Below are 23,992 nucleotides of genomic sequence, written 5' to 3' on the forward strand. Positions count from 1 at the left end.
ACTTTTGTGAATTTGATTATTCACGGATTTTATTAATATGTTCTCTCTAGGAATATCTAGGTCCTCCAGGACAACTCTATGGTCAGCTTTAACCAAAGTTGCACTAAAGGACCTAGAGATTCCTAGAGAGAACTCTCCATTAGGCATTTGTAGCTCCTCCATTGCAATTCTGTGGTCAATGTCTGGCAGGTGTTGACCACAGAGTTGCGCTGGAGGAACTAGAGAGATTCCTAGAGAGGTGTTTTCTCAGGTAAAAACGTAGAGTTTTTGTTATTTGTGGTTTTTCCACATTCACGGGGGTCCTGTGCCCCTAACCCCAGCGAATGTGGAGGGGCATAAATCAGCATAAGATTTTGATCAATGACAATGATCAGAGGATGGCAAAAGCAAACTCCCTCTGAAGAAACTTGCCAATAAGACCTCATGATAGGTGTGCTAGGGTCTCTGTAAGTTGCAAACTACTTTAAGGTACACAACAACAACAACAACATATTACGCTAGTCTTTGTATACAGTGGGCCCTTGGTGTCCGCTGGAGTTTGGTTCCAGGATCCCTCCCCGCAGATACCAAAATCCATGGGTGTTCTAGTCCCATTAAATACAAAGGCATAGTAAAATGGTGCCCCTTATATAAAATGGCAAAATCAAGGTTTGCTTTCTGGAATTTATATATATATTAACTATTTTCAAGCTGTGGATGCTTGAATCTGTGGATAATAAGTCCGTGGATATGGAGGGCTGACTGTATTGTGTTTATAATTCAAAGATACAGCTGTGTTAGTCTGTAGAATCAGTACATAGAGAGGTCTTGTAGCGCCTTTAAGACTGACTGAAAGAAAGAAGTTGGCAGCATGAGCTTTTGTAGCCTAAAATCTACTTCCTCAGATGCATTTGGTGGAGTAGAAGCCAGGTACAGACATATACATGCCATTGGTATGTGACATCCTCAATGGTGTACCAATGGCATATATATGTCTGTGTCTGCTTCCTCTCCAAATGCATCTGAGGAAGTAGACTGAAGTCTACAAAAGCTCACACTGCCAACTTCTTTCTTTCAGTCTCAAAGGTGCTACAAGATCTCTCTACGTACTGTGTGTGTGTGTGTATGTTTGTGTGCTGTATATTGTTAGCATATATATTTTTATGCATTCTAGTATTTCAATTTGTGAGGTTTTAACTTTTTAAGATTGTTTGTTTTTAAACATGTACTGTTCTTCTACTGTTTGTGCTTGTATCGATTTGTACTGTTTTTAAACCGGTTGGCAGCCGCCTGGGGTCCTTTTATACTGGGGGGAAAGTGGGGGGGAAGCAAGGGCAAAAACTCCCTCGTCTGAATAAAGTTTCCAAGAGGAACGCACACCACAAAAAAGAAGACCACCACCAAGAAGCCTTGTATTCTGACCCACAGCAGGAGGAGGACAGCCCCCCCCCCCAAAAAAGGGCGGGAAAGTGAGGGAGACGAGACAGAGAAAGAGGCCAAGACGCCCCGCCCCCTGGCGCGAGCCCCCAAGCGCCAGCGTAGCAGTGAGGCCTCGCGCTCAGGCACGCGCCCACCAGGCCCTTCTGCGGGGCCCAGCGCAGGGGTTGTCCCTCAGCCCCCAATAGAGGGCGGGAGCTGGGCGGGGCTCCCTCCGCCAGTGACGCTGCTCCGATTGGACTAGGTGCTTGTCAATCAAGGTGGGGGCGGGCGTGTTGTAGTGTTGGGGGCGGGGAGCCCCAGGAGGAATTTGAAGGTTCGATCGATGGGCTCTATTTTTTTGGTTCCTGAGTGAGAAGCGGAGCTGATTTTGTTTGTTTGTCGGAGGCCGCGCGCACCTCTTTCTGAGGCCTTCAGAGGAGAGGGAAGTTGGGGAAAGACGGCGAAGGTATTCCTGGGCTGCATCCACACTGGGGAAATAACCCGGTTTGGCACCGGTTTAAATGTGTCTTGGCTCAAGGCTATGGAATTCTGGGAGTTGGAGTTTGTCGTGGGCCCAGAGCGGAGCAGAGGGCCCCACAACAAACTCCCAACTCCCAGAATTCCATAGTCTTGAGCCAGACAAAGAGTTAAAGCAGTGCCAAGCCGGGTTATTTCTCCAGTGTGGATGCAGCCTTCTTGAGGCTCAGAATGGAGGACAAAATGGCAGTTGCGGTCTCTGGGTGTATCCACACTGCAGATTTAAAAGCACTTTGGCACCGCTTTAAGTGCTTTGAACCTATGCTGCAGAATCCTGAGGCTCTCTCACAGACCCCACCAAACTATAAATCCCAGGATTCATGGACTTGGCGGTTAAAAGGGTGCCAAGCTGTTTTAATTCTGATTTGAAAGAAGACCCAATCTGGGGAAATCAGTATAGGAAGAGATCTTGTGGCGCCTCTGAGGCTTAACTGGAAGGAAGAAGTTAGCAGCATGAGCTTTTCCTAGACTTAAAAGTCTACTTCCTCAGATGCATACCTATAAATGCTCATGCTAACAACGTCTGTATTTCAATTACGTCCAAAACACACCGCAGAAATAATCCAGATTGAGACCGCTTTAACTGCCCTGGTTCAATGCTAGGGAATTCTGGGAACTGAAGTTTTGTGAGACGTTTAGCCTTCTCTGTCGGAGAGCTCTGGTGCCACAACAAACTACATTTCCCAGTATTCCCTAGCACTGAGCCAAGGCAGTTTAAGCAGTCTCAAACTGGATTATTTTTGCAGTGTGTTTTGGACCATAGTCTCAAAGGTGCTACAATCTGCTCTTCCGATACTGCTTTCAATTCTGCAGTGTGGATACACCCCACGAAGGTACCTGCTCTACAGGTTCCATCTTAATAGCTTCCTTTCAGCCTGTTGCATGCATCTCAAGAAGAGCAGCACCTGGTGAATTTCTGGCCATGTTACCACTGTTAGACTAGAAGGTTTTCATAGGAAATAGCCAACCTTGCCATCCTTTCCTAATAGGATTCTTCCTGTGCTGTTATCTGCAGGCAGAAAAGCAACAGGTGCTGCCTTTTTCCTTGCTGCATCTCCATATTTATTTATTTATTTATTTATTGCATCTTTTGAATGCTTTCTTTAACACAAATGCAGGTATAAGTAACAGAGGCCTTAATACTGGGGGAAACTATGTACAAGTGCAGAGGCAGATGCTTGTTTACTGTACCTGCCAAGTTTGGAAGACAACCAGCCATTGAACTGGCTTGTTTTTCTCAGTGTGTTGCAACCATAGGGTTCTGTTATCATGCAGGATAGGAACAGGGATCAAGGGCCTGTGCTTTTTGGGACTGATAAACATGCTTTGTGTCTGTGCAGAAATGGCTCACAGTTGCCAGGAGCAGAGCCTTCGGGAAGAGCTGACCTGCGCCATCTGTTTTGATCTCTTTCGGGACCCGGTCATGCTGGACTGCATGCACCATTTTTGCCAAGAGTGCATCCAGAGCTACTGGGACAGTTGCTCGGATGTTGCCACCTGCCCTCAGTGTCGGCGTGAGTTCCCTACCCGGACTTTCCGCCCCCAGTACCTTGTTTCTGGAGTAGTGGAGAAAGTTCGGAGGTGCACCTCAGAAGAGCATAGGAGAAAAGCAGAGGTGAGCAGCTTTAAGAAAAGATGACTGTTGGTTCCCCTTTCCTAATAGCTGAAGGTATTGCCCTTTTTTTCACAGAACTGTCCAGTGTCCCTTTCTCAATTAATTTTGAACCTCAGTACCTATCAGATTTGTCAGAAGTACCTAAACCACTGATGGCCAGATTTAAATTAGGAGAGCATTGCAATTTGGTATGCAGCAAGAAATACTAGATATACTAGAAAACCTGTCCATGTTGACCATCCAAAATCCAAACAACAATAGTTTTATTGGCCAGCCAAAATATGAATTTTGTGAATTTTCATTGGCCAGTAAAGGTATCACAGTTGTGGGGATTGGATCTTATTGTACTTAAAGATATGTAAGATATACTAGGAAGTGTTTTGTGCAACTGAAGGATTTAAAAGAAGTGTGAGGTGGGCATATTTGGGTCAGTAGGAGTTTTAAAGAAATAGAAAAGCCAAAAGGTGCAACACGGTCAGCCCTCTATATCTACAGGTTCTGCATCCATAGATTCAACCATCCAATTAAAAAAATTGTAATTCAAAAAAGCAAGGCTTGATTTTGCTATTTTATATAAGGGACACCATTTTACTACCCCATTGTATATAACGAGACTTGAGTATTCCCAGATTTTGGTATCCACATGGAGGGTCCTGGAACCAAAGCCTCAGTAGATGTATGGTGTTTTCTTGAAATGTTTGGGCGCAATGTTTAGCAGAAGATGGAGGCCTCTCTTAATTCTGATAGTATCTCTTATCATATGATCTCCCCCTTCAGCTTCTAAAACTAAGGTATATAGCTTTTTCAGTCAGAGACTTTGATAAACACTTGGGGTGGGGGGGAAATTAATTTTCCCTGTGCCAACAGATGTCATTGGGCTGTTTAGAGCTCAGTAGACACCTCTTCTTGCCTCGAGTAATATACCCTTCTCCTGATTTTAGCTTTCTTGCACTTTTAATCCACAGGTTAGTTATATCTTCGTCTTCCTCCTTTTTAAAACTGCTTTCTATTGACGTCACAGCATTTGGTTTTTGACTTACTGGCACATTACTTTTGGATCATATCTTAGATCAGCAGTTCAGAGTCTACTGATACTAGACAAACAAAAAGTTAGGCTGGGGTGGGGAGGAAACCTGTGACCCTGAAGGTATTGCAGAATTACAGTTCTTATCATGGTTGACTATGGACAACACTGACTTGGATTGATATATGTTGTCCAAAATGTTAAGCAGAAGCAGACAACTGATGGGTCCAGATCCAACTTTTCTATCCTGGGACCCTTCCAAGGTCTGCATGCTGTACTATAAATGCAAAGAAACAAAACAAAACAACCCTACAGTCCAAACATGGAAGTACAGTCAACCCTCTATTTTCACGGACTTCAAATCCACATCCCTTGCCCGTTCACGGGCGGCAAATGGAGGGGGACAAAATAGGGTGTGTGCCATCATTCAAGCCAATGGGGCTTGAATACCAGCGATTTTCCATTCTTGCGGGGGGGGGGTGTATACAGAATGGATCCCTCGTGAAAACGGAGGGGCTACTGTAGTTAGAAGCTTACTTCTGGTTTAGAAAAAATTGAATTTTTAAAATTTTGAAGGACTTGGGGGGCTTCAGTCCATTTGAAATATGAATTGCTGGTCATGGAGGCTTTGAGGGAAAGCAGCTTTTTGTTGTCAGAACAAGGTGGCTCCGAATGGGTCAAGTGCTGCAAAACCAGCCTCAGGGTGGGGGGTTGTTGTCCCAGGGGTGCATGTTGCCACCCTGTTCTAGAGACCCAGAGTTTCCCTACTGCTGCCTAAAGCATGTTGAGCCTTCTGATGTAGGTACAGTTTAGGAGTCTCAACTTTTGATGGCTCTGAAAAGGTGCACAGAGATCACTCAGTGGCCCTTGGAAGTGTTATACTCTCCTAACATACTGATGGATGAGCGATAATTGGCATATACATATAAAGGGGATGGGGGAATATCAATTGGTTAAATAATAATAATAATAATAATAATAATAATAATAATAATAGAGTTAATTTATATCTTCCCGCCTCTCCCAATTGGATCGAGGCGGGATCACAACAGAGTTTTAAAAATGCAATTAAAACATTACAATATTATTATCACACAAGTTAAAACCACAGTTAAAAACATAAAATCAACAATCATGGGGTCAGATGTTCTCGTTTCATACAGAAACAGTCTAATTCATAGAAGGTCAGGTGGGTATGCACGTCAAAAAAGCTCTGTCTTAACCGACTTGCTGAAAGTTTCCACGGATGTAACAAGGTGGATTTCCTCTGGGAATCCATTTCATAGTCTGGGGGCAGCTATACTAAATGCTTTTTGGGAAGTAGAAACATTTAGATGCTGGTATCTCTAACAATTTCTTCCCATTTGTTCTAAGAGTGTGGGGCGGATTGTATAGGGAGATGCGTTCCCGTAAGTAATTCAGACCCAAGCCATGTAGGGCTTTAAAGGTAATAACCAACACCTTGTATTGTGCCCAGAAGCTAATTGGAAGCCAGTGTAGATGATGATTTATTTATATTCTGCCTTTTCCTTGCGGAATCAAGGCAGATTACAAGCAAAGGTAACAAAAAATACAGATACAAAGTACAAAATAACCCCCCTGTCAATTAAATCACAGCAAACATAATATCAATAAATTAATTATACAAAAAGTCAAAATACATAATAAAGAATACAAAATACAAAAAATACATGGCATAACATAATAATTCAGGATATATGATATAGCATAATAATCTAAATGACAATCCCCAACTCTCCCCTGGCAGCAAAACAACAATCAATTATCAATTACATATCTAAAATAGTTAAACTCTGGGCTGTTGCAACCAGGTGTTCCGGGGGCATTGGAGCTAGCATAAAATACTCTGCCTCCCTCCTTTGCATTCTTTTCCGGGCTGGTGCAGCCAGGTGGTCCGGGAAGTGGGAGGGGGGGCGGGTAGCAGTGGAAGGCAAGGCACAGTGTTGGTGTGTTGTTGAAGGGAAAAAGAGAGGAAAATGGCATTATATAAGAGATAGTGGACTTAGTAGAAGTAGCTTTAGTAATGGTATTGCATTTTTTCTTCAAGGAACTCAGGGAGGTGGACTGTCCACATTGTTGCAATATGCCTTCACATTGACTCCAATTTATGGTAACCCTCTTAAGATATTTTCTTGATAAGACTTACTTATTCCAAGTGAGGTTTCCATTTCCTTCCTCTAAGGTAGAGAGAGTGTGACTTGCCCAAGGCCACATACTAGGTTTCCATTGCTGAGCCGGGAGTCACCCCCAGGACTCCTGGAGTCCACCACTCAATCTGCTATACCACATTGGTCATTTTTGTTTATGATAAGTCTTTATGGTAAGTTGGGCTAAGAGAAACCAACCAGCCCAAGATCAGTTCTCCCTGCTCTAAAGGGGACACTATCCATCAAACTATAGTAGCTCTTAAATGTATACATAGAACATATTGTAGTCATAAATGTAATGCTTTTATTTCTGTGCACTTATCTTCCATGATTAGCAGCACCTTGAAGAGGCACTTCAGTCTTTCCACATGGAGCATGAGAAACTGATGAAAATGAAGCTAGGGGCTGAGGAAAAGATCTGCAGCTTGCTGGTAATGGCACTTTCCCCCATCCCCATATACATTCACAGTTTTTCTTCTGTGGCAAGCTTTGTTTTGCAGTGGCATACTTTAGATGAAGCACAATGTTGACCCTCAAGAGGGAGGATGACCAAAAGGCTAAGAGATGGACAATATGGTTGTTTTGTTTTTCGCTACTTTAAAAAAAAAAGTGTGGAAGAGATCAGTGTTGTCTTGATTTTGTTTTATTGTATAATTGATGTAATTTTGGTATGTTTTATTTGAATATTGTGTATTTTAATCTGCTGTAAACCGCCCTGATCTTATGGAAGGGCGGTATACAAATAAAATTTTTATTATTTATTAAAGAAAAGAGTGAGCTAAAACGGGGGTGGGGAAATAGTAAATTACCAAGGTTTTGGCTTCAAAGTCTAACTCATTCAGCAGAGCTGTTGTTAGAGTGCCTTGCTGTTTGTGAGCTTCTATTTTAATGGTCTCTTTAAATCACAGCCAAAAGATAAAGCAGCCAAATAAATAATGGTTGTTTCAGGGCTGGCACAAAGCAAGCTAATCATCTGCCCAGATAATCATTGATCTGCTAAGTCACCTCAGCAGAAGGAAAGATTAATACCCCTAATTGCAGAACTTGCACAAAGGAGGCTGAGCAGTAGGGCAGTTACTGGAAAGATTATGTACACACAGAGAGAGAGAGAGCTCTTCATGCCACTAAACCTCAGCAAAGTATTTCAACCCCACCCCCGGAATATCAGGCTTACTAGTCAGATTTTTACTTGGTGAAATTGAACATATTTCCCTTGGGAAAACCAGCAAAAGGTCTTTTAAACAATAAAAGGAGGCTATGAAGGACAGACTGTTTTATTTCTTCCCCCATTGGTTGTTGAGAAGTAAGCAAGGCAAGTTGATTTCTTGTTCTGTAACATACTCAGTCAATGACAGGGCATCCACAGGTGAGCTTCTTGTGAAGATCCTGGGAGTAGAAGGGAAGTTTAGTGCGATACTAGTGTGACTGAAGCTATTCATACTCCAGGGAAGGCTCCACTAAATATTATTTATTTATTCAATTTATATGACTCCTTTTCCCCAGTGTGGAACACAAGGTGACTCACAATGCTAAAACAAGATCAGCTTAAAAATCATAACAATAAAAATTAAAACACAATCGTAAATCATCACATTAAAACCATTAAATGTTTAAAATCCATATAAACATTGTGTCTCAAATATTTATTGAGTTTTGACATTTAAAACAACCAAAAGTTCTTTTTAGATTTATATACAAATTATAAAACAATTTCCATGAACCTGGTGGTCTCTAAGATACATTGGAGCACAGCTGCTATCAGCACCGGCCAGCATGGCTGCCTGTAAACCCAAGAAAGGCACCTTCCTTATACGGTGTTCGACCATTGGCCCATCTAATCCAGTATTGTAAACTTTTACAGCCAGTGACCTTCCAGGATTTCAGGCAAGCTTGTTTCCCTGGTATTCCTCAGTATTCTCCTACCCAAGTACTAACCAGAGTCTGCTTAGTCTCTGAAGTCAGACAAGACTGAATGTGTTGAGGGTCATTAAGGATAGCATGGTGGCACTGAGATAGTCAAGGCTGTGAAAAATTACTGGAAGTATGCACCTCTCCCCATATACATTTGCACATGACTCAGGTCTAGTGGAGGGACCCTCTTCTGTGTCCCATCTGTGAGTGCAATATGCTAGAAGGGCTTTGTGTTGTGATACCCTGGTGGACCAAACCCAGCATTAAATATAATCATAGAGGTTATAAGGATGTGTTGGACCCAGATAATCTTACCTGCAACTTTAAAGCTTCTCTCCTTTCCTCTTGTTGTATTTAAGCAGGAGTTTATTTTCATGACTTGTTATACTTTGGGAAATGTAACTCCTTGCATTGCTATTTACTTTTCAATCATTTTTTATTTCTTAACACACACACGCACACAACCACACACAACATTCGACTTGATAAGAGAATGGCATAAAACCTGTAACATTCCTGTTAGTGTTCTTTAAATGTAATTTTAAAAATCCCTAGAAGACTATTCATTACACAAGTATAGTAACTTTGCTTCCCACTCAATAAATTACTTTGGAAATCTGATTTTGTTGCTTTTTCATTACCAGAAATGGGACCTTTTTGCAACTAGCTATGTTGCTTGTAGCACATTACATCCAACGCTCTAATCTTCAGAAATAGGAAAGTGTCCCATGACCATTTCAAAGGTAGCAGTTGTCCCACATGGGCATTCATGTATAAGAGAAAGTGGACAGCCTATATGCATTTTCTCCCATTTGTTCGTTGCTTCCTTTCAGTCTATGTGCCTATGCTGGGAAGCAAAAACTAAATATGTCTTTTCCATACAAGAAAAGGAACAAGTAGATAGGTAATATCTGATAAAAATATTTCATTTCCATGTGTAGATTCAGCTTTGTAGGGTATGAGTATGTGAAGCCCATATTCTTACTGGCATTGCTATGTGGTAACACCTTAATGTGCTTAGAAGATGTGTTGAGTTTGGATGAAGGGCAGGGTATAAATAAACCAATAAAATGATATAGAAATTTAGGAAGATGCCTTATACAAGGCAAGACTATTTGTCCATCTAGTCAGTTCTGGAACTGACATCATCTCTTTAAGGTTACAAATTACTTACTGTTTGACCCATTAAAAAATAACTGGAGAGACCGTGGTTGGAATTTGAATCCTTCTCATTGCAATGTAAGTAATTTCCCACCAGACAATCGATCCTTGCTCTGGGAGGGAGGTCAGCAGATGTGTGATTTTATGGTGGTCAAGCCAGAGTTTGTAGACGCCAGTCCTTCAAGGAGAAAGTGGTGGACTGTCCTATCCACTTTTGGCACTTCAGGTTTTGAGGAAAAGTCTGAATTTTCATCTTGCCCATGCCATAGTTCCATGGCAAGCAGACTAATTGAAAGTTGGAAGTCTGCACAGAAACATTGAGGTAACAGACATCAATTGCTATCAACCAGTGGTTTGTTGGCTAGAGTCCAAACTACACCAAATGCCTAGCTAGATCAGCTGGCTAGTTCTGTGGTCTTAGCACCTTAAGGATCATTGGCACAAAGGACTATCTGAGTTGTGTTTTTCATTCATGTCATTTCATTTAGCTTTAAGATTCAGAAGGATGTACTGCCAAATGCTAATTGAAAACCCTATCCCACAAATCCTTCCCCTCAAAAAAAAAAACCTTTTTATCATTCAGAGAAGAGAAATTTGTTAGTAAGAGGCATTACGTATTTCACTATATAAGCAGTTAGTGGATCATAATAAGCTAGTTAAGCAAGTCCTATGAAAGAGTGAGATAATAATAATAATAATGGTTCAGCGATGACTAAAAGCAGCTAATATTCAGCCTCAGCAGGTGCAACCTTGGGAGAGCTGCCAGCCTATGATTGAACGAGCATCCCTGTATTTCTCATTCTTTCCTGTTTTCATGCTAGAAAAAAAATTCCATATGGAAAGATATCATACCTTTGAAGATAACATTCTCTTGGGAATCAGCTGTGCCTGTTCTTTAGGGTTCAGGTCTCTAATGCTGTTTCTAAGTTGGTGCCTTTCCAGCAACACTCAAGCAGATGCAATGCAACAGTTTGCTGTCAAACAACAGTTGGGAATGCTTAGAGTTATGATATTAAAAAAGCATCCAGAACCTGTGACCAGATACCCTGAAACAGAATAAATTAAATCAGAGACTTCATATAATCCCCTATCCCCATGTCCTGCTTTTAACTTTATTTTATTTTGCAGGTAAGGCCATAGAGGATAGATATCAAGGCACCTTTAGCCCCTAATTACTAACACTTCTGGGAAAGAAAAAGCACAGGTAGTAACATTTACTGTATGTGAAAGAAAAAGGACTGAAGTTGTGCATAGACTGCTTTTGATGATTGGTCACTGTGAAATTTGCTTCCCTGGAATGTGATTGTTGCCATCATGACATAACACAGGGGAGTTCATACCTGTCACTCACAGAGAATTGGCAGAATGGCATCTTCTATGTTTTTGTGCTGTAGCAGCACTTCCACTAGTGCCTATTTTTCTTCCTAACTCTGAGTGACAGCCTCTTCAGAGTTCAGGATTTCTTGAATTAGGGAAGTAATGTTACCAAATCTGCCACTCACTACCAGTTTAGACTCAGCCTGTTACTCCTGTCTTCCTCTCTTTAGACAAATTAGCAAGTAGTTGAGCATTTAGGCAGATAAACAAGAAACATTCTTGATTGTTCACATACAAGTGATTCAAGAAGTTTATTGAGACATCCCAACATAAGGGAGAAGAGAAATGTGAAAATTCATCTTAAGGAGGGAAATCATTAAAGATAGGCTTGCCTTAGGGTCACCATAAATCGAAAACAATTTGAAAGTACACTAACACCACCAACAAGAAGAAATTGAGTTTGTTAGTGAACATAAGATTTGAAAACAACTGCGATGAAATATTTTCTTTTTTGAAATTAGTGAAATGCTTGTTACAAATAACAATATTCTTTGCAAGTCATTACAGGGAATTCCTAAATCTGAAATATTCCAAAATTGTCCACATGGACGGCATGATACCTGTGCTATGTGATGGTTCAATGTACAGTAACTTTGTTTCATACATAAAATTAATTAAAATATTATTTAGAGTTCAACTAGTTCTTGACACGTAGATAGGATAGACCCTTTGAGGTTAGAATCTGCATAATCCTTTCAAATAGGAGTGTGAAGGTAGTAAGGTGCCAGGTATCTGCCAGGAAAGTTGGAAATTAAATGACACTGCCACCAGAAGATGACATATCTTTGTTTATTATGTTTGTGTTTATTGTCCAGTCATTTCCAGATCTCTGGCCATTCTTCGCCCTGGAAAAATCCACTCCACATTTCTGAAAAACTGCCCCAAAGACCTGGTTTACCTTATATAAATGTTTTTTTGGGCTATTCTAATTCAGTTGAAATCAGGCAGGCACTCGGTCAGCTTTCAGCTAGACTACTCAGCATTGCTAGTTAGCTAATTCAGTTCCAGGTAGCAATCTGAGCACGATCCACTCTACAGCTTTCCCCTGCTTGGAGAGCCACCTCTGGAACCAGTAACATATTACCCTACCCTCTCAATTGCCATCAGCTGCTACTTGTTACATTGTTAGTTCTTGTATGTATGTGTAAGTGAGTACCTTTAAGTGAAAGTTGATTTTCCCTTGATATAAATAAAACTAACTGATTTGGAACCTGCCTCTGGAGTTCTGGGTTTGGAACCGATATGAATAGGCTAAAAGTCCTGGTTAGAGTTACCCTAGCCCTCCCGCTGTATCCTATTGAGCTAAATTAATTTCCCCATTGAATTCAGTATCTGAGTGCCATCTTGGGTCCCCCTGCAGTTTGGGTAACAGGGTCATAGTGTTTAATTGTGTAGTGTAAAATGGTCCCTGATACCTTGGCTACTTGTTACTCCTTAGCAGAGTCTGGAAGTAATGATTTGCAAATAATGCTGTTATCTGTAAACTGCCCAAAGCATTTGGGGCCTCATACAGGTCTTATTTTCCCCTCCAAAACAAAGAGTAACTAGATACTCCCTGTTTTGAAAAAAGGAAGTCCTCTAGATGCCTTAAAGTTGAGTGTGCCTCCCCATGTTACTTACCATTCACAGTAAAATGGCCAGTGGGACCTCCCCAAGCTAGATGAAGGTGAATTTGTTTTTCAACCCACCAATAGCAGTGTGGGCAGAAGAATGAAGCTCTTCAAAGGCCTACCATAGTTGTTATAAAAGAGTATTGTTGTCTCTTTTTGCTTTTAAAAGGCAAGGGTTTTTTTTGGTTTTGTTTTGTTTTTTCATTTTTAAAATCAGTCCTAAATTCCTCTCCACAAATGAACCAGCAATACAGTGATTAATACATAGTTAGAATGTTCTTGCAGCGTTAATGGTAATGCACTGTTTTTTAGAGGTTTGCAACAATTTATATAACAAATTTATTTTAAAAAGTAACTTTCCAAGCTCTTCCTGCAGGGCAAAGCGTCTCAATGGTCCTGATGGCAGCAGCAAGAAAGTTCTTCCCATCTGCTCTTCAGTCCCAGGGCAAAGTAAAAAATGATAAAGATTCCTTAATTCAAGCTGGATTGTGCACTGTTGTGGGAACATGGATGAGCTGTGTGTTGGTATAACTTGTGGGAGACATACCATAATCATAGTATTATTAAAGTGAGAGTATAACCTGTTTCTAGACACAGTACTATTAGCACCTGGAGACCTGGAGCGACTATTGAAGAAGATCAAAGAGGAAAGTGCCAAAGTAGGCTTGAGGTTAAACATTAGGAAAACAAAAATAACAACCATGGAATAATAATAACAACAACAACAATTTATTTGTATCCCGCCTCTCCCAATGAACTGAGGTGACTTATATAGATACACATATTATAGCCATAATAAACAAAATAACCTAAATTTAAATCCCTTTTATCCCCTTAAAAATCCAAAAACTAAAATATAACAAAAACTCACACAGTAATAACATTAAAATCCATAAAAACCATTAAAACAGGAGGATCTACAGAGTTTTTTGTGGGTTTTTCGAGCTATGTTGCCGTGTTCTGGAAGAGTTTTTTCCTGAAGTTTCGCCAGCATCTTCAGAAGATGCCAGCCACAGATGCTAGTGAAACATCAGGAAGGAACTCTTCCAGGACATGGCTGCATCCAGAAAAACCCACAAAAAAACTATGGGTGCTGGCCGTGAAAACCTTCAACTTCACATTCTACAAGAGTTCATCCTAGATAATGAGAAAATTGAAAAAGTTGAAGCATTCCCATGCTTTGGTTCTAACATTAATCAGTCTGGAAACTGAAGTCAAGAAATTAGAAGAAAGCTAGGATCGGGAAGGGCAACTATGAAAGAAACTGACAAGTTCTTAAAGAGCAAAGACATATCTTTGAAAACTAAAGTGAGGCTAGTCCAAACCATCATATTCCCCATCACTATGCAGATGTGAGAGCTGGACAGTGTAAAAAGCCAACAGAAAGAAAATAAATACTGGAGAAGAGTGGTAAGGATACTGTGGACAGCCAAAAAGACAAACAAATGAGTTCTTGCGGAGATCAAGCCCAAACTATTCCTGAATGACTAAATTGAGGCTATCATATTTTGGTCACATCATGAGAAGGCATGAATCATTAGAAAAAATAATGCTAGTTAAGACAGAGGAAAGCAGAAAGTGAGGAAGACCACATGCCAGATGGATGGACTCAATTAAGAGAAGCCAAGGGTCTGAGCAGAGCAGTGGAGGACACGGTATCTTGGCAATGTCTCATTCACAGGGTCACCATGAGTCAAGGTCGACTTGAGGGCAGTTAATGACAGTAACCTGTTTGCATCATCAAAAAGACTGCTGCTTTCATTGAACAAGCCTCACTTATTGACAGTGAGTAGCAAGTAATGTGCACTTCAGTAAGAGTAATTTGAATTAACAATTAGCTGTAATAACACATAATACATATTGGTACTTATTACAGAAACCCACCACATTCAATGTGCAGTGTAGGCCTTTTTTTAAAAAGGGAGAAGGAGAATCAAATAATGAAAGGGAGAGAGAGAGGCTAATACTAAGGCTGTTTCTGGTGCTGTTGTTCATCAGTATTATGGGCCTTTGTATTTAGTTCTGGTCACCTTGTCCAAAAAGGAACAGTGAGAATGGAGGAAGGAGGGTAGAGAAGGACAATGTGGAGGATTAGTTCTTTGTCAGGGCTTCTTTGTGTCTGTAGTGAGTTCCAAGAAGAGCTAAATTGCCATGTTTATTGGTTAGATATAAAAGAGAGGCAATGGAATAAGGGCCATAATGAAGGCGTACAAAATAACCCAATGCTATCAAGAATACAAAAAAAGGCTTCCATTTGTTCCTTTCAACAAGAAGGTAAAACAGCCACTGAGATGAAAAAAGGCAGTCCATTTTAATCTAATGGGCTTTAGGTAGAATATTCCATTGTTTATATCTATTTAATTTATTTTCTTAACTGTTCTTCTAAATTAGCTGATCTACATCCTAGACTGTCTTGCTGTGAGGCTATTTTCAGAGTTGGTGCAAGATTCTTCAGGACATGTGATCTCCACATGCCACCCATATCCAGAAGTCAGTATGAACTGCTCTCCTTCCCATCTCCACAGCAGGAGAGAGAGGCCATCAGCAGTTCTGCTCATCAGGCATTGGACTCCCCAGGATCTATGTTGAAAGAGCTTCAAGCTCTTTCAAGTTCTTAGTAGAGGAGCATTTTAGATGTTAAGAGACAAGCTAGTCATTTCTCCTGATGCTTCTGCATTTATCCACCATCTACAGACACAAGGCCCTCCATACTTACACAACCCTAGCCCTCCATACTTACTCAAAGGCTGGAGTCAGAGGCAGAGTTTTGGGGAAGGAGAGACGCGCACAAAAAATGAGCAGCTGTTTCTTTTCTTTAGACTGTCTCTCCCCAGGAGGTTCCGGGGGGAGGGGGAATGAGAACTTTCTTACTTGTAAGGAAGGAGGGATGAAAAATGTTTCTTATGTGTAAATTAGAAATTTTAGTCAAAAAATTGATTAAATTGACTAAATTTAGTCGAGAAACTGAGTCGACTTATCCAGTGTAAGTGTTATTCTTTAACTCATTAAAAAAAGAACCACCCAAAGACAAGAGCATAATCTGTCCTGGAAGCACTGACTCCTCTCCTCTCTACTCATCCATCCAGCCTTTAGAATGAGCACAAACAGTTGTGCCTGCTGGAATTTTGTAAGTTCTTTTGGCATTGTTTTGCTTTGCTTCATCCTTTAGATCCTTTGTTTGGCCTCAAAACATGCCCTCAACTTATACATGAGGTCAACTTATAATCGAGTATATACCGTATTTCTGTTTGATAAAAGACTGAAGACAGTTAAGAGAAAATAGCCTTCTGCAGTAAGGGAATACCAAAATGAGCAAACAGAGCTTTTTAATTAAAGGCTTTTTTGTATGTGGAACAACAACTATTTAATAATGGCTAATCAAGGATTAATCTATCTGTAATGCTGCAGCTATTGCTGTATTAATTGCTCTTCTTGAGCAGTATCGGCAGTGATCAATAAATACAACAAAAAGGGTCACAAACCATAACGTGCAATAACATACAATGCTACAATAGTGTTAAAAACAGTAAAAAAAATACAATAAGACAAGACTGATCTGTTTAAAATGCTTGGGGAAATAGAAGAGTGTTGATATGCTGGAAATATTATTGCAAAATTACATGTCTGTAAGGACATTCCACAAATAAGCCATGAAAGCAGTGGAGAAAGAGACCACAAGAAGGAAGCTTCTAATTAAAGTTGCAGTAGCTTTTAAAAGTTTAATTAGGACTTTACTCTGTCATTATATTTTCAGTGAGAAAAATCAACATAAATCAAGTCTGAAAGTAGACATGACCAAAATTACAAGTGCAGTGTTATAGATGTAAACATCTACATTCTTTCGAAACAGTTTATAAGTGAAGGATGGCAGTTCCAGAATAAATGGCTAGTGTGAAGTCAACCCAGTTGTAGCAGCACAGACTCCAAAGAATGGTGCTGAATGATGGTGGCAAAGCTTTATGTAAGAAGGATTGTAGGCTGCACTTCTCTTGAGCAAAGCCCTGCTGCCTTTTAACTGTTTTCCATACATGTCTGGCTCAGGATTCTGCTTTGAAATACAGATAGTTCTGTGGATGGATTTTAATGTATTACCTTCACACCTCTTTCTGCTGTTTCTTGTTAATACATCTGCAGAAAACATCTGGTGAGTTGAATTCAAAGATTCGTGCAGCATTTGAGCATCTTCATCGTATCCTTGACGAGGAGGAGAGAACTGTACTGATGGAACTAGCACGGGAGGAAGGACAATGGTTGATGAGACTGGAAGGAGACTCTGCACGACTAGCAGAAAGGATGTCTGATTTAAAGAAGAACATGGAACATATACAGCAACAGATTGACAACCTAGAGATTCCATTGCTTTTGGAGGTGAGACTGATTGAGCTTGAAATACAATGGGAGCGGCATGTAGCTTGGGAATTGGGTGTCAGAGCTAGACTAGCAATTTACAGCTTGCTTTCCAAGTCATATACTCTAGTCATATCATTGGATTGGACACTAGGAGAGCCAGCATGGCATAGTGGTTTCAGTATTGGACTATGACTCTGGAGACCAGGGTTTGATTCCCAGCTCAGCCATGAGACTCACTGGGTAACTTTGGGCAAGTCATATGCTCTCAGCCTCAGGGGAAGGCAAAAGCAAACCCCCTCTGAACAAATCTTGCCAAGATAACCTTGTGATGGGTTTGTCTTAGGGTCACCATAAGTTGGAAACTACTTGAAGGCACACAGCAACAACAGTCACATCATAATTATCATCCCACCTTTCTCCCAGTATAGGGACTCAATATAAAACAGTACAGTGCACCTGCACCATACACAGGCATGCCATACGCGGCTTTCAGTTTACTCTGAAGCCATGGCTGGGAGGAAACAATGCCACGCGCACCCATCACACATACACCATGCCGTGCCATATAAACGAGCCCCATTGTTTTTAATTGTGCTCAAGAATACACATATTTTCCCTTATGCAGGGGGGTTCGGAACAGATCTGCTACATAAGGGAAGGGCCCACTGTACAAATTAAAAACAATACAAAAGCATTACAAAGTATAAACATAAAGTTTAAAAAACAATTTATTTAAAATGTTAAAACATTACACATTAAAAATATTAAACTGTATTAAAATATATACAGTCAACATACAGTATACAAAAACTCATGTATATACAATATACAAAAACTATATTCAATAATATAATCCTCAAATATACTGGTCATACTATAGCTTCTAGTGAGGTTATGCACCAATGTGTCATTTTGTACTTGCTTTTATGTGTATTTATTATAGGCAGAGATCAGAAAAGTTACTCTTTGGACAATTATTCTTATTATATTATTGTTATTATGTTTATTTATATCCTGCCTTCCTCCCAGTACAGGGACTCAAGGCGGCTTACAAATCTAAAAGAGTCCAAGTTAAAACACTAAGTATGCAACTTTCAGTGGCCATGCAGACTGGGGATTCTGAAGCTTGTACCGGTAGTCTACAAATTTATTTTTCAAGTATTAGTGACCAATTTCACTTTTACATTGCCTGATAAGCATAGTTCTCTGGGTACTGTGAAATACAAACATTATTACCAATAATAAAATAGTGACTGAAAACATCACATAATAAAATCCAGATAAAACCAGCATCAAAAAGAAGCACTGCCACCTATGAAATAGAATGTTTTTATTTGTTAGCCACCTTGTGTCCCTTTCTGGCAGAAAGACAGCATAAAAATAAAATAAAAAGCAGTTCTGAAAAAAATTCTTAAAATGACTCAGAGAATATGAAGATTGCTCCCTGACACCAGAATGATCATAATGTAGGCACCAGACAAGCCACTCTGGTCATTTTGTGGCAGCTCACAAGATGAGCCTGAGAAGGTGGTTAGATGGAGAGAAAGGCTTCTGCAGACAATCTCGGAGGTCTAATGGGCTCATAATGGGAGTTGTGATCCTTTATATAACCTGGACTTGAGCTATATAGGGCTTTATAGGCAAAAAAACCAGCCATTTGAATTGTGACTGGAAACAGACTGGCAGCCAATGGAGCTGTTGCAAGAAGGGAATTGTGTGCTCCCTGTAGCCAGCCACATGTCTCCTTTTCTCAAAGATTTGAAAATGATACCGCCATGTTAGAGGAATGCTTTGGAAGATGCATTATTTTCTCTCTTACCACTCTCTTGCTACTTACCTCATTAGCCAGGCTGGTTAGAACAGGCTCTGGAGTTCAACATCATCAGGAACACCACATGTTTCCCTAGCCCACATTTACACAGACTTGTGTTCGTACAGCAGCATCAGCCCAGACCCTTGTAGAATTAGCATCTAGTTGAAATTGTGTCCATAATTTTGTTTTTAATTAGACACATGTCAGCGCAGAGGCAAGAAAAAAGACAGTAGATTTGTTTGAGCAGCTGTATCAGGATTAAGTGAAGTGTTTGTTAATTTCTCTACTTCTTGTTGCAGGTGGAAAGTGTGACAGTTAGGTACGTGTCTAGAAAGACAAGAAGCTGTTTCTCTCTTATCTCACCTGTTCTGCTGCAGTGGAATGTTTGTGTTTTTTAAGTTGGGAGGAAGAGTGAGTATCAATTCTGTAGCTTTGAAGCACTGAAAACAATCAATTTGGAGAGAGGTTGGTAAGCAGGCTGATTGTGGGAAATGTGGGGAGATAAGTGAGCACTGGGCACTAGACATGGACGGCTCATGGTTGATTGAGCCCTAAAACTGCAGGCACTGACGTTATTTAGTGCAGATTGCAGATTGCCCCATATTTTCTCAAGAAAATGCTCATAGTGGCAGTTGGGGGTGGGGATACTGGTGGGCTTAAGGCAGGCCTGCAAATTTTCCAAGCCACCAGGGTGAATGAAACTATGCAACTATGTACTATCAGCCGCCAGATACTAAACAACTTTTATGTTCTCAGAGAGAACTAGGAATCCTTCAGGAGTCACCATATGTGGCCTAATGGAGTCCATTTAGTTTGGTGACTTGTCTAATTTTACTTTTATAGCTGTGAAAGCACCAAACTGCTCTGCCTGATTACAAGGAGTTCACTAGATAATAAACTAGATGCTCTTTGACCTCCCATCTCAGGTCAGTTACAGGGAGACCCAATGTTCTTATCTGTTCAATAGAGATCGGAAGGCTTGGGGGGAATCACTATTTTCCTGAAGCCTTTTTGTGTTTCAGAAAAATAAGGGAGGAAATTGAATTATGGATTATTGGATTATTCTTACACTTACAGCCCCCCCCCCCCCCAGCCATACACACATATTTTAGCCACAACCCTATTGGGAATTTAACAATGTGTAAACTGGAATTATGCTTTGTAACTGTATAGGATCCTCTATGCAGCGCCTTGTTTAGGGAACTCATAGGAAGCACAAAAGTCCTCTAATTCCCACTTACCAGCTGGCAGCCACTGTAATTAGTGGGGGGCTGTTCCCCTGTTGGGAAACATCTGACTTACATTCCCACCCACACCTCATGCAAGCTTCTGCCTCTTCACAACAGAGATAATTCATGGGAGAGGTGGGAACATCACCTGCTTCCCAAGGGATGGGAAACAGATCCCTATTGATCTCAGTGATTGCTTCTTGGAAAGTGAAGATTGTGGGGATGGGCAAAATTAACTTTATATCTGTAACTAAAGTAGTTATACATTCATAACTGCCCAATAAGATTATGGCCTTTATTTCTAAAACAACCTAGTACGTAGAATTTTATGGAACAGATAAACACAGCATCTCACAATGTTGTGATTCCTGGTCTTAGTGAATTTCTTTTCTTTTTTTTAAATGGAAATGTGCTTTATGTCTGCTTGGCACTTGGAGAACTAAAGGAGACAAAATCATTTTTCATTGGGCCCTTCCCTTATGAGGGGGATCTGTTTCGGATTCCCCGTGTAAGGGAAGTTCCATGTATGCTTACACCCAATTGAAAACACCACATATTTTACTGTTGCGCGGCTTCAGCATAAGCTTGAAGCCACATATAGTGTGCCCACATATGGCACGGGTGCACTATATTGGTTTTCTTCAGTTTGTTTCGGGGGGGGTTAGGATCACCCCCCCACACACATGCCTTCATATTTTCTTGAAACTGTACCTCTCTTCTCTTAAGACATGGCCATGAGGAGGGCATGATTCGGCTGAAGCTAATGGGAGGCAGGTGGTGAGGCTTGTGATTACAACTCTCCAACCACCACCACTCAGAATACACACTCCTTTCTGTTTGGATTAAACCAATTGCTTACTCCATTTTTAAGAAACTGAGCATTCAGTAATCTGTTAGACTGAACTGCAAGATATTTTGTACAGAATTAGAATAACAATAGAGCATAGAGAACCTAGCTGAAGAATATTTCTGTTCTTTGTGTTTAATTGTACAACTGTAGAATGTTCTTGCCTGCATCTTCTCTTGCTCAGCAGACTTTTCTCTGCTCCAGGCCAGCCACAGATGTGGAAGCACTGACTACTTTTAGCATAGAGCAGCACAAGGACCTGTATGATGGGCCCCTGCAGTACACGTTTTGGAGAAAGATGCTGAAGTCAGTCAGCCCAGGTAAGTTGCCTTTCATTGTGAGAGGCATAAAGGAGTAAGATAAGAAGATTGTAACATCCACTCTTTTCCTATTGCAATCTCTTCCAACAGCTCCAGCCCCTCTAGTCTTTGATCCAGAAACAGCCCACCCAAACCTCATCCTCTCCAAAGATTTGACTGCAGTAACGGAGAGAGAGACACCCCAACATGTGTCAAGAAGTCCAAAGCGCTTCCTGCAGAGTGTGAACATCCTGGGAAAAGCATCCTTTGAGAGTGGGAGACATTACTGGGAGGTTTGGGTGGGCAACAAGACCAAGTGGGACCTGGGAGTGGCAGCACACTCTGTGGACCGAACAGCTAGAGTCAGGCTGTGCCCTGAGAATGGCTACTGGGCTATACGACTACGTGAGGACACTGAGTATTGGGCTGCAGCCACCCCCTGGGTGCGCCTGAGGCCTCGGCATTCACTAAAGAAAGTGGGCATCCTGCTGGATTGCAGTACAAATAAGGTGGCCTTCTACAATGCCGAAGACATGTCCTTTCTATTTGCCTTCCACCAAGCCCAGGCACACAAGTTCTACCCTTTCTTCAGCACTTGCTTCAGTGATGGCAAGAAGAATCAGGCGCCCATGAGGATCTGCCACTTGAATCTGTAGGAAGATGGCAACAGGGTGCCATTGACTGCCTTCTGGACAGAATTCCTGTTGACTTGCCTGTACTCCCAACTCCAGTGATCTTTCTCCCTGTGGCCAAAATTAGAAAATGTTTCCTTGGGCATTTTTCTTTCCATCTCTCTGCTTGTGAGCTTTTTGTATTTTTAGGACAATATAACCTCTGGGACCCTATGGTCCCCAATTATAAATAACAAGAGGTATTTATGTCTTGGTGCAAAAAAGATACTGCCCCCCCCCCCACCAGAGGTTGGTGGGAAACACAACTGTTCTATTTCACAGGAACAATACATCTTCAGTAAGCTTTGTACAAAGAAGATGGCAGACTAATTACAACCAATAGTATAATGAATATATCATAAGACAATAAATAAATGCAAAACATTAAAAAGATACATACCATCACTCTTCTTCAGTGTAGCTTTCATCCCCCTCCCCCGCTATCCTTCTGTTCAGTATGTTTTGTTATACACAAGAGACTTCTACTCTAAAAATATTCCTACCTGGTGGTTTCTTCCATCTGCATGACAATAGAAGCAGATGACACATAGACCAAAAAAATGGAGGATCCACAATAAAGTTGACTCTAAAGTCGAAGAAAGACATAGGAGAGAAGAATTTTTTTCTTCAGCTCTTCATCTCCGGTCTTACAGATTTTGTTGTTGACCCACACATGACAATATAGAGTTATGGCTCTGGAGAACACTCGGATTGTCCCCCTCCCCCCCAAAAAATGTAAAAAGTCTTCTGAAAGGCATGCTTTCAAGTTGAAGCCTTTTGATTTATATTTCCTGGACTAATACACCAATTGAAATGCATTTAATTGCAAGGGTTTACCTAGTCTGGCCCCCTACCATTCAGGAATACATATCTAAAGAATCCAAGCTAATTGTGGAAATAACAGTGGATGTTGCAGAAGCTGAGATTCAATAGAAACACTTTTGAGGCAAATAAGTGGTGGGAGAGGGTTGAAGGAGAATACAGTCAGCCCTTGGTATCTGTGGAGGATCCATTCCAGACCACCACCACCCCGGCGGATAATAAAATATGCGGATGCTCAAGTTTCATTGTCCTCCATGGCAGCGCAGCCACATTGATGTGTCACCATTGGGGACAACAGAACTTCACCTGAATGGCAGACCGAGGGTGACGGGGGAAGAAGGCCACCACTGAGCCAGCCAGTGGGATCCCAGCACCAGCCTCAAGCTCCAAACTGCCATAGAGCTCCTGGGGGCTGAGCCTTGCCTCAACACCTGCCTCTGCCTCCTCCAGGGCTGTGTGTAGGTTGTCTTGAGTGGGCCTGGCTGCCTCTCCGGAGGAGGCTGAGTTCCATGGCCCTCTGTCCTTCCTCACTCCTCTGCTTAATTCCTACAACCCCATAAAACCTTAATAGAGCATTTATCTAGCATGTGGCCTTCCTCTCTTCATACTTTCTTCCACCTTTCCCACTATTATTGTTTTTTCCAGTGAGCCCTTCCTTCTCATGATGTGTCTGAAGTACGACAGCCTCAGTTTGGTCATCTTGGCTTCCAGGGAGATTTCTGGCTTGATCTGCTCTAGGACTCATTTGTTTGTCCTTTTGGCTGTCCATGGGATCCTCAGCACTCTTCTTCAGTGCCACATCTCAAATGAATGGATTTTTTCCCTAACTTCTTTCTTAACTGTCCAGCTCTCACATCCATACATAGTAATAGGGAATATGATGGCTTGTTTGATTTCTTTTACCATACCACATAAAAATGCTTCTCTCTACCCATTCTTCAGGTTTTTAGCGTCGTCATCTGTCTCTACTGTTTTTGCAGCTCGGGACAATATCAATCTTTCACCTAATGTTGGTTCTGAATACTTTGTTAATAGTAGGGCCAGGATTTCTTTTTCTTATAACATTGTTGTCTTAGAGGATATAAAGAGATCCTTTTCTTGAGTTGAGTCCTCAGTTTCCCAGCAGAGGGCTCTGTCCACTAACAGATTGAACTGACTGT

The 23,992-nt window shown here is 41.1% G+C and overlaps 1 protein-coding gene across 6 annotated transcripts; it reads left to right on the forward strand.

The window, feature by feature from the left end:
- The first annotated feature begins 231 nt into the window (after window positions 1–231).
- LOC149321802 (zinc-binding protein A33-like) lies at window positions 232–22,415 on the forward strand. 6 transcript variants are annotated; one of them, XM_089528807.1, is made up of 7 exons: window positions 232–250; window positions 3,276–3,550; window positions 7,078–7,173; window positions 16,936–17,169; window positions 19,264–19,283; window positions 21,245–21,360; window positions 21,451–22,415. In XM_089528807.1, exons 2-7 carry the CDS (start codon window positions 3,278–3,280, stop codon window positions 21,993–21,995), a joined length of 1,284 nt encoding a protein of 427 aa, XP_089384933.1. In that variant the 5' UTR covers window positions 232–250; window positions 3,276–3,277; the 3' UTR covers window positions 21,996–22,415. The 6 variants fall into 6 exon arrangements, with proteins under 6 accessions (XP_089384933.1, XP_089384941.1, XP_089384915.1 ...); XM_089528815.1 differs by lacking the exon at window positions 232–250 and adding an exon at window positions 1,716–1,732; XM_089528789.1 differs by lacking the exon at window positions 232–250 and adding an exon at window positions 1,757–1,864.
- The last annotated feature ends 1,577 nt before the right edge of the window (window positions 22,416–23,992 follow it).

Source organism: Sceloporus occidentalis, unplaced genomic scaffold (genome assembly GCF_023333645.1).
Source record: "Sceloporus occidentalis isolate IW3139 unplaced genomic scaffold, rSceOcc1.0.p SCAF_1, whole genome shotgun sequence".
Classification (NCBI taxonomy): Eukaryota; Metazoa; Chordata; class Lepidosauria; order Squamata; family Phrynosomatidae; genus Sceloporus; species Sceloporus occidentalis.